Consider the following 14601-nt stretch of genomic DNA (forward strand, 5'->3'; position numbering starts at 1 on the left):
AGGGTCCCCTATAGTTGGCACCAGTAGTGAAAACTAACTCAGCCTCCTGAACATGAATATTTCCTCCCTTCTGCCTTGCCAGTGTGTGAACGCAGGAGAGCGCTGGGAAAGGTGGTTATTCCATCTTTGGTCACCCTCCCCTGACACAACTCTATGGATTGCTCTCTAAGGTTCTGTGGTAAAGAACAGTTTTCAAAATTACCAGAGCACCACTGCTGAGAAGAATCATGAAGACAATAAAAGTCTCAAACCAATTATGTTCTACTATTTTGTAGCAGGTCTTCCGAAGATTCCACCATAGTTTTCCTTTCCCATCTTCTACGCTGACTTGGCAGCACTTGAATTTCCGAACACAGCCTGGCAAAATACGGCAGGAGGATGTGACAAACAAGAGTAGCATAGTAAGTTATTCTGAAGCTACAGTTAATTAACAACATTTTCTATGGTCAGTCTTGAGTAGAATATATTCTATACTAAAATACAGTCCTAAAATAGTTTGTCCATTAAAATTAAAACTCACTCTAGTTGGCTCAGTTGTTTGGGGAGGGGGGTGGGGGAAGGAAGATAGGTCAGCTTAATCTATTTTACATGCCATGAAATCTGCAAGTGGATCCCATTTGGAACAGATCTACTTATTTCACTGTACAGTGGTACCTCGACTTATGAAGACAATCCGTTCCGCGGCCATCTTCGTAAATCGAAGTCTTCGGTTGTCGAAGCGCCCATTCTGCGCATGCGCAAAGCGCGATTTTACACTTCTGTGCATGCGCCGAAGTCGAAACCTTCAGAAGTCGAGTCGTTCGGATGTCGAGGTACCACTGTATACTAATACAATATGTACATTGTGTCCTGATACAATACAATTTTTGAGTGTGGGTTTTGAATGGCACCATTCACTCGCAAGAGCGAGGCATCAGCAGGGTAGGAAGCACCCTAAAGTCTGCAGAACCCTACAGTCTGCAGAAGTACAATTTCTGACTTCCGGTTTGCTGCCATCACCGAAAGGCGGGGATTGCCTCGGGTTCCGAGGCCCCTAGCGCTACGATTTTTATTTTTTATTGTTTTCTTGTATTGGCTATGTAAAATTATTTTTCTTTTATTTTGTATGAAAAAACTTTTCAATAAATATTTTTTTTAAAAAAACAAACCAGAAGTACAATTTCTTTTAAGAAAAAGGGCAGCCCGATGAGAAGGACTGAGCATACTCAAGTGGCTACAGAATACTGGCTGACAATTTGAGGCTGAGAAATGCAACTGTGCATCTTGAAAGAAGACATGACTGGCTTGCTGGCTGGCACCCTGACTAGAAGCACACTACAGCCTGCAGCATTTCGTTTCTCGTGACGTATAAAGCAATTTGTGTTCCTGTTTGTGCTCTGTATAATAAGCCTGATTACGTTTGAATGAAACACACACAACTCTTCTTCGTTTAGAATAAGCTAACAGTGTGCAGTTGGGAAGCAGCGTCAGAAGATTAATTCTTCCCACAAATTTTTTTTGCCTCCACAGAACTCCGTAAGTGTGAAATCAAAAATCAAAAACACACAAAGCATAAATGTATATTAACTTGGATTTTTTTCCCTAGGAAACTTTTTTTGTAAGCTGGATGTGAGAAATTTGTCAAATATTCATAGGATTGCTGGGTCACAAGAAGCAACTCTGGGTAACAGACCAACAGTATTTACCTTGGAAGCAAAGGCTGGATCTGAAGTTGTGCACAACACAACTTATTATCAATGCTAGCATAACAGGGCAGGAATACAGATAAGCAAAAACAAAATGCCCCACAAAACAAAGTTTTTATATTCCTCACCTTCTGTAAAACAGGCTCGTGGTTCAAGGGATTCTTCTGGTTCGGCTTCAGGTTGCTCTCCAACTAGGGGAACTCCAACGTCAACTGTGCTGCCTTCAGATGAACTAGATGCATTTAGCTTCTGCAAATAAAAGCCCCATGTGGAACTGTTAATTACCATTCTATTTGTTATAGGACTGGGTTTCACTTAATGCATTCCAAAATGCTCTCTGTGTAATTAAGAGCTCTCAAATGAAGAGCAGAACTGCAGAGGCCAGTTTGCTTTCCTGTATGTGAAACCATAAGTATTATTAACCGCATCAAACGGGGGGTTCCGCCCCCCCCCATGATGGAAGGGTTTCGGTATATTCATAGAAGGAACCACCATTTTGAACCAATTTGCTAAGAAACTAAGCCACATACTGAACTGACAGTTCTGAAGTAACACTAATTGGCAAGATAGAGATATAGAGAGAGCGAGAGAGCACCGTGAATTGCAGCATTCTCCCCAAGTTACAGCAAAAACCGAAGGAAGCATTTTCATGTCAGATGCAGGTACGGTATGCATATGATGCAAACCATGTTTAACCCTTTACTTCCTGTTGACATGAAAAGACAAATTATCAATGTATAAGTACTTCTAAGTTTCTGAGGTTTCAGAAAGGAAAGCAGCGTATTAATTCCAGAGCAGGAGCCATTATTTCGCATTCTCTTTTGCCAATGCACTTGCACAGCTGAGTGTGCATTTTTTTCAACTACTTTTTATTCTTGCATGGTACACATATGTGTCCTCTTTAGTATTTAGATAACCGCGTGTAATTTTACGACAGCAATGAAAACACAATTTTTTTAAAATGCTATTTTTGGAGGGGAAGAGATTACGTCCATAATGAAAAGTGATGACATCCAAACTTCCAACTGGTTTCCTGATGTGATTAAGGAAAGCTAGCAGGCTGCTGCACTGGCAGCAGTAGACAAATATGAGTACCATAGTGAATAAAAGTAGAGCTGATAATCGCATTCTGTAGCATTCTACAATGTTATTACCATGGCAGTGTATAACATCAGTAAATGGCTGCATTGGTAAGTAACTATCTTTATGTGGGGAATGATGTAAGCAGATGGTGAATAACGCATACTGGTGTCAATGTACTATTATAAAAAGATCATTCTTTATATAATAATAATAATAATTTTAAAATGCTGTCGACATTATTCATCGGAATCAAGCTTTTTCACAAACTCTTAACCAGCTAAAATATTAGTTTGATAAAGAAAGTACTTTACCAGTTTTGCGGTGTTCCAGTTTGAATTTTATTTAAGCAGCAGAAAGAATTGGTTACCATTCTGAACTTACTAAAAAAAAAGGCCTCAGATTATCTTCAAGCTGTTTCTACCAATCAGCCCTTTCTAGTCTATTTTCTGGTGGTTTGACTAACTTCTGGATCAATAAAATTACTTTGTTTCAGAAGACTATTTGGCATTTCATGGGTTTTAAAAATTGATTTCTAGGAGGTATGAACAGGTTCGATTGATTTCATCAGAATATAATTTATAATCTGCTCTGTTTTGTTTTTTATTAAAAAAAAGCTGTGTAATGGTACTTGCAGGGAGAGGGGCAACAGAATTAGATTCAAGATAATCTTTTTGTTCATCTGAGTCCCTTGTTTTTATAAGAAACAAAAACTGTTAGTTTTACACTTCCAGAGGAAACACAAATTCAATTTTTAATGCACTTTAATGTCAATAAACAAAATAAAGGTAACGGGGAACGAATGCTATCCCCATGTACACTAGCTGTATAGAACCATATAAAACAACATAATATTCACACAAGTATAGTATAAGGGGACTGCAAGCATTGCACTCTTGTTCAATGACAAAAGAACGTTTCTGATAATATAAAAATAGTAACCACACCATCCAAAATTAGAATAGGCTATCTCAGTACAGTACTTCCAACATACCTGTTTTTCTCAGAACAATAAAACCTGGGCTTGATCATTTACCAATAATAATCTTACTAATACTGACCAGTAAGCAGTTTCCTGATAGTATGACCTTAGCCACCTTGTAGTAAAATGCATATTGAAATATACTCGGAGTCGAGAGTGAATTTCATGCTCTTTATTCAGCTCATAGTCATCAAGGAGGAGAAGAGAAGACGAATGGCTCTTTTCCCCAAACCATCTGCTTATATACATTATTTACACAATGGGCCTTGCGTGATTGGCTACTTCAGGGCTACACCTGTGGGCCAATTATATTATGGATTGACTTCTGCCTGCAGCCTGATTGGCTGCTCCTACAGGCCAATCAGGTAGCAGATTCACTTCTGCCAGCCGCCTGATTGGCTGCTCCAGCAGGCCAATCAGGTTGCGGATTCACTTCCACCTGGAGTTGGATTGGGTAGCTCCCGCTGATTCTGAATCCTATTGTTCTAGGATTCAGCTCAGTACATAACACCCCTCCCCTCTAAGTTCCAGTCCTGCCCGGGAAGTTGCATTCGTAGTCCCCAAGGTCTGCTGGCCGCCTCCGTGTGCGTTGTGGCCTGGGGTGTTCCTTGGTCAGGGGTTCTGGTTCTGGCTCGTGTTCCGAGGCTGCTGGCTGTGCCGGGGCTGTCTGGTCTGGCGCCACTGAACCACTAGGTTGTAGCTCTGGTTCCGGTGTCCTTCCAGCCTCGGGGCGCCCCTCTGTGCCTACTGCTTCTGCTTCCCCTGCCCACCCCTCTCGCTCTACAGGCCTCACTGCCCTGCTGTCCCCTTGGGACCCCTCTGTCCCGCTCTCCTCCCGGGTTCCTCCTGGGAATCGTCGCCGTAGCTGGTCGCAGTGGCGGCGCCAACATTGCCCCCCTTCCGTTAGTACCTCGTACGACACGGGACCGGTCACCTTGGTGACTGTGGCGGGTACCCATGCTGGGCCTGCCCCAAAATTCTTTGCATACACTGGGTCCTGGGCCACAAATGTCCGGGGGTTCCTGCCTTTCCCCACCACTACCTCATCCTGAGCTCTGTCGGGGTGAAGTCGGTCCAGTCTAGTTGCAAGGCGCCGGCCCATTAGTAATTCAGCTGGGCTCCGGCCCGTCGTTGTGCTTGGGGTGCTGTGCTGTGCTAGAAGAAATGCGGCAAGGCGGTATTCCCAGTCCCCTTGTGTCATGCGGCGGAGGCTGTCCTTGGTGGTCCGCACCATGCGCTCCGCTTGGCCATTGGTGGCAGGGTGGAATGGTGCTGAGCGGATGTGGCGGATGGCGTTCTGCGCTGTGAAGGTCTGGAACTCCTCTGACGTGAATGCGGTTCCATTGTCCGAGACGAGGGTGTCAGGGAGCCCGTGGGTCGCAAACAGCTTACGTAGTACCCGGATGGCTGCCGCCGTAGAAGTGGATGGTACCAGTGCGACCTCCAGCCATTTGGTGTAGGAATCCACCACTATGAAGAATGTTTTTCCCTGGAAGGGGCCAGCGAAGTCCACGTGCAAGCGTGACCATGGATGTCGGGCGGACTCCCAGGGCTGGACTGGGGCCCTTGGGGGATCCGGGCGGGATTCTTGGCAGGTCTGGCAGTGTTGGACCCAGGCCTCTATCTCTCTGTCAATCCCCGGCCACCACACATAACTCCTGGCAAGGGCCTTCATCCTCACTACCCCTGGGTGTGTCTCGTGTAGGGCTGTGAGGACCCTTTTGCGGAGGGGCTGGGGAACAACGACCCTGCTTCCCCATAACAGGCACCCCTTGTGGGCCGACAGTTCATGTTTGCGGTTTGTGTAGCCAGCGAATTCTGGCCCGGGGCTTCTGCTGGGCCATCCTCGCCACACCCAGTCCAGGACCCGGGAGATGACCCTATCTTTTGTGGAATGGTGCGCAACTTCTTGTGCCTGAATGGGTCGGTCGGGAAGCAGCTCCAGGGTCATAACCTCTTGCGCAGGCGCTGGGTCGGGGCCTGTTTCTGGTAGTGGTAGCCTGCTGAGGGCGTCTGCGTGGCCCATCGCCTTCCCAGGGCGGTGGATTAGTGCATACTGGTAGCCGGCAAGGAAAATTGACCACCTGAGGACACGTGGAGACAACACTTGGGGGGTCTGCTTCTCAGGGGCAAACAGGCCAAGCAACGGCTTGTGGTCAGTCACTATGGTAAAGGGCCGGCCGTACAAGAAATCATGGAATTTTTTTACGCCCTTCACGATTGCCAGACCCTCCTTGTCAATCTGTGAGTAGTTTCGTTCGGCTGCAGCAAGCGTCTGGGAGAAGTATGCCACCGGCACCTCTCTTCCATCCGGGAGTTGGTGTCCCAGGACAGCGCCGATGCCATAGGGAGAGGCGTCGCATGCCAGCACCACTGGCAGCCTCTCGTCGAAGTGTGCTAAGACCGAGTTCGAGACGAGCAAGTCCTTGACTGCCTGGAATGCGGCCCTTTGTCGCTGGCCCCACACCCAAGGGGCCCTTTCATCTAGGAGTCTGTGTAGGGGCTCCGCTACCGCTGCCTTATGGGGAAGGAAGGCATGGTAAAAGTTCAATAGTCCCAAGAATGACTGAAGTTCGGGCTTGCTCTTGGGCGCTGGGGCCTCACAAATGGCCCGTACCTTGTCACCGGTTGGATGGACCCCTTCTGCGTCCACCTTAAATCCCAGAAAGTCCACCTGCGGCACTCCCAGTAAACACTTTTCCCGCTTCACCTTGAGGCCCGCCGTCTGGAAACGGTGCAGGACGGAGCGGAGGCGGTCCTCAAATTCCTCTGGTGTGGGCCCGGCGATCAGTACATCATCGAAGAAGGGGGTGACACCAGGAATCCCTTTAAGGAGAGAGTCCATTAGATTCTGGAATATGCCTGGTGCCACGCTAACGCCAAATTGCAGCCGCTTAACTCTGAATGCCCCTCTGTGCGTCACAATCGTCTGAGCCTCTGCTGTGGCTTCGTCCACAGGCAACTGTTGATACGCTTGGGCCAAGTCCAGTTTGCCAAAGATTTTTGACCCAGCCAGGGTGGCGAGGACATGGCTGACCACTGGCACTGGGTATGCATGGGCCGTGAGAGCCTTGTTTATGGTGCATTTGTAGTCTGCACAGATGCGGACCGAACCGTTAGGCTTGACGGGTGTGACAATTGGAGTTTCCCAGGGGGCGTTGGGCACCGGCTCCAGCACTCCTTGCTCCACGAGCCGGTCCAATTCCTCGTCTATGCGGGGTTTCAGGGCGAACGGGACCCGGCGGGCCTTGTGCCTGATGGGTCGTACAGCGGGGTCCAGCTGTAGGGCAATGGGGGGTCCTGTATATCGTCCCAATGCCCCATCGAAAACCCCTGGAAACTCTTTGCATATGGCGTCCACGTCCACTTGTAAGCTAGTGCGGTTCACCCCGGTAACGGCTAGCCCCAGAGGTCCAAACCATGCCAGTCCCAGTAAGCTAACGTAGGGGCCCTTAACTACCAGCAAGTCCAATTGTTGCTTTCGCCCTCGATATTGCACCCTGAAGGTCCCCACCCCCATAGTAGGGACCTTACGTTTCTGGAAGTCCCGGAGGGTGAATGGGGCCGGCCTTAGTTTGGGACCCCCATTAGGGCACAGTTCCCTTAATGTTCGGGCCGAGATTATGGATAGAGTTGAACCCGTGTCCAGCTCCATGCGGCATGGGGCTCCCTCTATCTGTACCTCTATATAAATTTTCTCTGTGCTGGGATGGGGCAACTGGAATACCTGGTAGTCCGTGATCTCCGTCGAGTTGCCTTGGTGCATGGTGCCGTGTGACCTGGGGCTCCTGGGTCGGTCATCTGATGCTTGTCGACGGGTGAGTCGAGCCCGACACACCCGGGCGATGTGTCCCAATTTTCTGCACTGCCTGCACTCTGCGTTGCGGAAACGACAGGTCCTCCTCTCGTGGTTCTCCCCGCAGCTTGCACAGTTCCCTCCTTCTCGTCGAGGCTGCTGTGGTGTGTGTGCTGCTTGAGTGCGCCGCTGTACTCGGTGTACTTCCTCCCTGTCAGATTCGGATTCGTCGGTGAGGTCTTCGTGGTAGACCCTCGGTTGGGATGGCGGGGCCGGTCGTGCCTCTTGCGTTGACCTCTCGGCGGCTTCGGTTGCCAGGGCTTCCTCCAGAGCAATCTGGAACGTGAGGTCTTTTTTGGCGTAGAGGCGTCGTTGCAACATCTCGTCCCTCAGGCCACCGACGAGGCGGTCACGAAGCATGTTCTCCAATTCTGAGAAGTTGCATAACCGGGCGGCTTGGCGGAGGGAGGTCACAAACCCAGTTATGGTTTCCCCCGGGGCTTGCCGCTTTGCGTAGAAGGCATTTCGGCAAGCTACCACTGAGGGCTGTGGTGAGAAGTGCTCCTTCAGCCGTTCCATTATTGTTTTGTAAGAGACGGTGGCGACATCTCTAGGTGCAAGGAGAGCCCGGGCGATTTCAAACGTCTCCTCTCCACAGACGCTGAAGAATGTCGCCCTCTTCATGGCATCGTTGGTGACTTCTTTCACTTGCAGGAGGAAGTTGAAACGGGCGGCGTACCCTTCCCAGTCTCCTGATGCTGGTTTGAATGGCGAGAAGCTGCTGTCGGTTGCCATTCTGGGTTCCTTGGGTCCTGGAGCTGAAGCCTGGATGCACGGTGCGATGCAGCGGTGCAGCAGGTGGCGGTGCTGCGGTGCAGTGCGTGGTGGCGGTCAGCTCAGCAGGATCCCATCCTCGCCGCCAGTGACATATACTCGGAGTCGAGAGTGAATTTCATGCTCTTTATTCAGCTCATAGTCATCAAGGAGGAGAAGAGAAGACGAATGGCTCTTTTCCCCAAACCATCTGCTTATATACATTATTTACACAATGGGCCTTGCGTGATTGGCTACTTCAGGGCTACACCTGTGGGCCAATTATATTATGGATTGACTTCTGCCTGCAGCCTGATTGGCTGCTCCTACAGGCCAATCAGGTAGCAGATTCACTTCTGCCAGCCGCCTGATTGGCTGCTCCAGCAGGCCAATCAGGTTGCGGATTCACTTCCACCTGGAGTTGGATTGGGTAGCTCCCGCTGATTCTGAATCCTATTGTTCTAGGATTCAGCTCAGTACATAACACATATTGTGGCATTTTATCAAGCAGGGAGCAAGGGATCAATGTTGGGAAAGTCCAGCACATTATTGAGTGCAGCTTCAAATGATCTATTTTGTACTTAGGAACAACTGGTGTACAATATCATTTATGAAGTGCAAATGTATATAAATCACAACTCTTTGCCACAAAATAGAGAAAAACAGTTGCAGGGAATTCACTGCAACAGTATCCCTTGATATGCAGCCATCTATCCTAAGTGGAGACTAGAAAAGGCTTTGGCTAAGCACTGTTTTATAGAAATGGCCACAAATCATAAATTGCACTATATTCTGCTTACAGATTGGTACAAAGTATATGCTCAGAAATGAAGTTCAACCAAAATCAAAGGGAATGGCTTCCAGGTAAAGATGTTCAGGCTCAGGTACTTTACATAGTGCAGCTATGCATACCTAAATCCCAAGAAATCCAGTAGCATATAAGTACAATGTATATCAGATGCACAAATAGATTTTTGGTACACACTGACTGCCCCGTTCATTCCAATTGATGGGCTTAGTCCATCTGCACATGGAACACACATGCAGATCATGTTGCAATGAATTCTGAGGTCGATGCACATGTGGAGCTTCTATACATAAATGGAGCTCCTGTGCTTATAAACCACCGATAGACTGAATCATAGACAGCTATCATATGTAATCTATGCGAATCACGCTTAGTCAATACATGTATATAGAACCATAACATCCTATTTTTTTTAATAGTTTGAAATTGTAAAATACTTTGCTTGCATCATTCCAAACTGCAGAGGTGGGGTGGTTTTTTTTAGCATTAACGCTGCAGAATTAGCAGAGCAAAAAGCAAAAAAGCAAACCAAAGTCATGATGAGTCTATTCAGAAAATAAGAGAAATCTTTAGGTTGTTCTTTTTTTTTCCCTTGGAAGAAAAAAATTGTTTAGTAACTTATATGTATTGCATTGTGAGCAGTGAAGTCCAAAGAATAAAAAAGTACAAATCTCAGTCTTTTTTCAATCCTTGGAATTATGTGTAGTTCATTCATCAAATTAGTATATTAGACATTTCACATGCAAACACAATGATCAGGCAAAAGTCTAGGATACCATTATCCGAAACGCAAACAGCCACTTTACATTCATCTTGGTTGAGGTACAAGTCTACATTTCATGAATTGTAAATTAAACCTTTCAGGTTTCTTCTCAGTGAGAAAGTGGCATGTTTCTTGCAACAGGCTGCAATAATAATAATAACAATCTTATTAGTTAACTGAGCCTGAAGTGGACACTGTGCAGTACCCAAGCAACTCAGAAAGAGAAAACATCCCAGGTTCGCGAGATTTGTTCGCCTTATTCAAGGATATCATTTATGCTTAAAACCAGAGCGTGCCATCTGCCCATATGATGAGGCAAGCCTGGGATTGTCGGGGGTCAGGATTGGGGGAGTGTATGTTAAAAGTAAGAGTGGCACATTCAGAGATTTATACAGTGCACACTGGTTATGTTGGAAGCACTCTCTTTGAATCTGCCCATTTTGAATCTCCAGTACTTCAAAAGGAAAGTTTTTGATAAGGCGTTAAATACATTCAGTACACACTGACAGAGCCAAAAATTATAGGCAAGTCATTAAGAGTTTTCATTCCTGAGTTGCTCTACATTGTGGCACCTTTGGCTATATAGAAATAATGGTTTATATAAAAATCATTCCTTATTTTATTTATTTATTTATTTATTTGCTACCTTTCCTCCTAAAGAAGCCCAGCCAGCCCTTATGTAGCAATGTGGCAGAGCTGAACTGCAACATCACTTGTCTTTTGAGGATGTGCATTATGAATATACACAGGAAATATCACATGGTTAATTTGCCAGTTTCTAAAAGTTTCTAAAAATCTTCCAGATTTTAGGTAGAAGGGTCTGATTGACTGAACTTGAATTGATTAAAAATTAAGAGAGTGTAATAGGGCACATAGTAGCACCTCTTGAAAGGAAATATACTATTTTGTGTTGGTGGTGCCCAAAAGGTCACAATTGTTCAGTTGAGCTGTAGAATGAAATAAATCTAGTTTCACTAAAGGTACATCAGACTGGAAGGAACAGATGTTGTAATTGTTTTTATGTACATTTGCCCATTTTCTGGGCAAGAAGCCCAGGAGGATGAACACTGTAGGATATACTTCTGAGTAAGCATGCACAGTATTTTTCTGCCCCATCTTTCTATCTTTACAATATAGGATATCAGAAAAACATAATGTACACACCTGATCTGCTGGTAGCTGTATCATGGTTTCATACAGTAATAATACTATAACAAAAAGTAGGGTGGGCAGATCCACACTGGCCCTTTCATAGTTGGGTAGAAGAGGGGATTTCAGCAGGTTGTCATGCAAGCCACACTGCTGAAATTCTCTCTTCTACACAATTATTAAAGATATAGGCATCTGGTCTCCATTTTCATCTGACCATGCTAAAGGGAACTGCTTTTTTAATTGTAAAATTGAAACTAAAATAAGAAATAAGTATAGTCAACATGGAATTATTTCAGGATGCAACAAAAAAACAAGACTATTTAATTATGCTCTTAATAAGAGTGTTTTAGACAATAACAACTACTCATGAACCTCACATTTGCATCAATTTACATAACTTGCATGCTCCTTTGAAATGTAAGCATTTTCTTTTTGAAAAAAAGGGAAAACTACTAAGCAGAGCATCTGCAAATGATCTCAATATCTTATTTTAATTAAAACTGATTTTCAAAACCTGCCATGCTATGGAAATTAAGTGAAAGAGGTGGAGGGAGCTATTAAAGGAATGGTAGGAGAAGACAAACACATACAAATTGATTTAAAATGATTTGGGATTATCAGTTACCTACAGAGCAAAATCCCCTTAAATTGAGGGAAGTCGTGATTTCTTAATTTGCAACAAACCTTTTTGCATACAAGTGGCACAGACACCAATATCCGGCAACAGCAATCAGCAACACACTTATGCATGTTGCTTCACTGTAGTGAATGAAAGAGGGGGAAGGAAAATTACATCCAGCAGGCAATGCTTGTGGCAGGATACGTGCCACCCCATTTGGATGCTTTTCAGGTCCTGTTTTACATAGCTGCAAAGTAGTCCACCCATTTTTTCCAATGCTTATTATTCCCAAGACTGGGACACATGTTTAAAGGGCCAAACTATATGTCATGTGTAGTTTGGCATTGTGTAAATCATTAAAAAAATATATAGCATACATAGGATGGATCAGTATCTGGACTATGGTGAGGTTTTTCACTTTTGCTTTTTTAAAAAAACATTTTTTTAAAAAAAAATTGCCCCCTTCTGAAACTATTATTTCTGATCAGACTTCCCTCCAGATGAAAATAGCACCTGGTGGAGGGTTTTTTTGGTTTTTTTGGTGCTTGCACTAGTTATTTTCATTATAAACTCAGAAATCATGCACACCACCCAACGGCATTAATTGTAAGTACAGTAGTATAAAAATACCCCTTGGCTTGATTAAGACAGGGGTGGGGAACCTCAGACCCAGGTGCGAAATGCAGCCCTCTAGGATTCCCTTTTGGGCCCTTGGTGCCATCCTCAGGCCATGTCTCCGCCCAGGCTGGGCAGAAATCCCCACCCACCAATGGCCTCTGTCTTCCAGCAGTTTCCTTTGAGATAATATGACCTGCAGGATGAAAAGGTTCCCCAACCTTGGATTAAGCAATTAATCCCTTTGTTACAAATGCTTTTAAAGTTGAACAAATTGCATGCATTTCTACTACTTCTTTTTCTTCTTGCTATAAAATTGCAGGATACTAACTGGAGTCTGAATCCCTACAAATGTTGGAGTTGCCAATCCTGCCTGCCCATGCTGTGATGCGAGTCACCTGACTCGGCAGAGAGCAGCCGTGTAGCTTTCTAACATTGCAATGGATGGGGGGAAAGGAAGATGGCTGAGTAGCATGCAAGCCAATCCATATCCAGTTAAAAGGTGATCATATAGAGGTAGAACAACTTGCTTAGGTAACCTGTGCAAAATTGATGCTGCTCGTTGCTCTGCCTGGTAAAAACAAAAAGCACCAGAGCTGCATTCTTGAATGATCCAGCTTGATTTTAATCCTGCGAGAAGTAAGAATGGTAGGACATGAAGTTTATAAAACAGTATCTCTGCTTTTGATTTTGGATTATTATTTTTATGTATGACTTGGCTTACAGGTATTAACTGCACATCATCTAAAACAACACAGGAAAAAGGTGTACTCATTGCCTAAATAGAAATGTCCCTCAAAATCATGCACTGTTAGATGTTGCTAGAATTTGATTACAATGTACAGAAGTAAATTAGAAGCGGGGTCCTAAAACAGAGGAGATGCCTGGACTTGCTGGACTGGATTTTCAAATCACAAACCTGAAATTAGTTTCAAGGTCACACACAAAGCTGGAACATTCACAAATACCTTTGGGATGGAACCTTCCTGTTTTCATTTAACATAACTATGACATAGTTTTACCAAAGTTAATACAGTAAATAAATGTCTTCTAAAATTTCTTAATCTGAACAAATACATTATAACTCATCCGGATGCCTAGAATTCGATTATTTTTAAAAAATCATCTTAAATGACACTGTGGAAAGCAACACTTTTTGTGTGTGTTATTCATAGGTCCGAAGACCAATGAATCATGGACAATAGCTTATTTAGATAAAACTTTGTGCTGGTGCCACACTGCTTGATTGCTCCTGATTGCTCCCAACAAGCCATGAAGCCTTGGCTTGTCATCATGAATGGACTATGATTGTGGGCTGTTTCTTCCTAACAAGCCCAAATGAAGCCATGGTTTGTTGTTAGCTTGCTGATCATAGCTAACTATGGAGCAACAAGCACAATCCCAGTTCTAAGGTAATGACAAGCCAGAGCTTTAAGGGAGGAACAAAATGGGAGTGATTGAGCAATGTGCACTAGATTGTGTATCGAGCTGCTCAACTCCAATAACTATACCTTATCATTTTGTGTGAACAAGGTCGTGGAATGAGTGGGGCCATCTTCTTTCCCAACCAGCTTTTCTTAAGGCAGACCTATTCACCAGTCAAACTCACCATCTTGCGCCCTCTCCACGAATCAAACCAGGCTACATTGGGCCACATACGGAAAGCGTACAACAGATAGGGTTCCAGGTTTTTGCCCTGGGTGATAATTGTCTGAGAGTAGGTGGCAGCTAAAGGGTTTTGAGGTATGCAAGCATACAAATTCCATGCAGCTTGAGCAGATTGTGCTGTCACAGGAAATTATTCCTCTATTATTAGGTACAGTTGTGATGACCACAATTTTTGCCCTCTGTAGCTACTAGCAGCTATGCTCTTATTATTTGGATAGGGTTTGTGGTGTGTGAGCAAAGTCTCAAACATCACCCCTACAGCACCTCAGCCCAGATTTGCCTGGGCCAGGCTATGTCTATTTTATAAGAAAGGGGGGGATGGGGAATAATGGAATTATAACAATGGAAGTCCCACATAATGGGTAGTTGGCTCAGGCTGTGGCACAGTTGTAGTTTAGAGTTCGCTCTAATCTGTCCTCAGTGTCCTGACATTGTGTAAGAATAGCAAATTATTTTAGCAGAACAATGGTTTGAGTTCATCACAATGCCCTGCCTAACATTTTGGGTTTTGTGCTGCTGGGGACCAGACAACCCTAAACACAGAAGTGCTTAAAAAGCAACAACTCTAAGAATGTAATGCAAGAAGCATATCACATGGCCAAAAAAAAATTCCTCCCTTC

At 44.9% G+C, this 14601-nt stretch overlaps 1 protein-coding gene across 2 annotated transcripts in view; it reads right to left on the bottom strand.

Moving 5' to 3' along the window:
• SCN2A (sodium voltage-gated channel alpha subunit 2) overlaps window positions 1-14601 on the bottom strand; it is a 61114-nt gene that overhangs the window by 17250 nt on the left and 29263 nt on the right. For both annotated transcript variants that reach the window (XM_088660936.1, XM_088660933.1), the window contains exons 17-18: window positions 1814-1934; window positions 203-357 (exon numbers count right to left, since the gene is read on the bottom strand). In XM_088660936.1, coding sequence (XP_088517062.1) covers window positions 203-357; window positions 1814-1934 — 276 coding nt within the window. The remainder of the gene's footprint in view (window positions 1-202; window positions 358-1813; window positions 1935-14601) is intronic.

This window comes from Zootoca vivipara, chromosome 1, assembly GCF_965207765.1.
Source record: "Zootoca vivipara chromosome 1, rZooViv2.hap1.1, whole genome shotgun sequence".
Classification (NCBI taxonomy): Eukaryota; Metazoa; Chordata; class Lepidosauria; order Squamata; family Lacertidae; genus Zootoca; species Zootoca vivipara.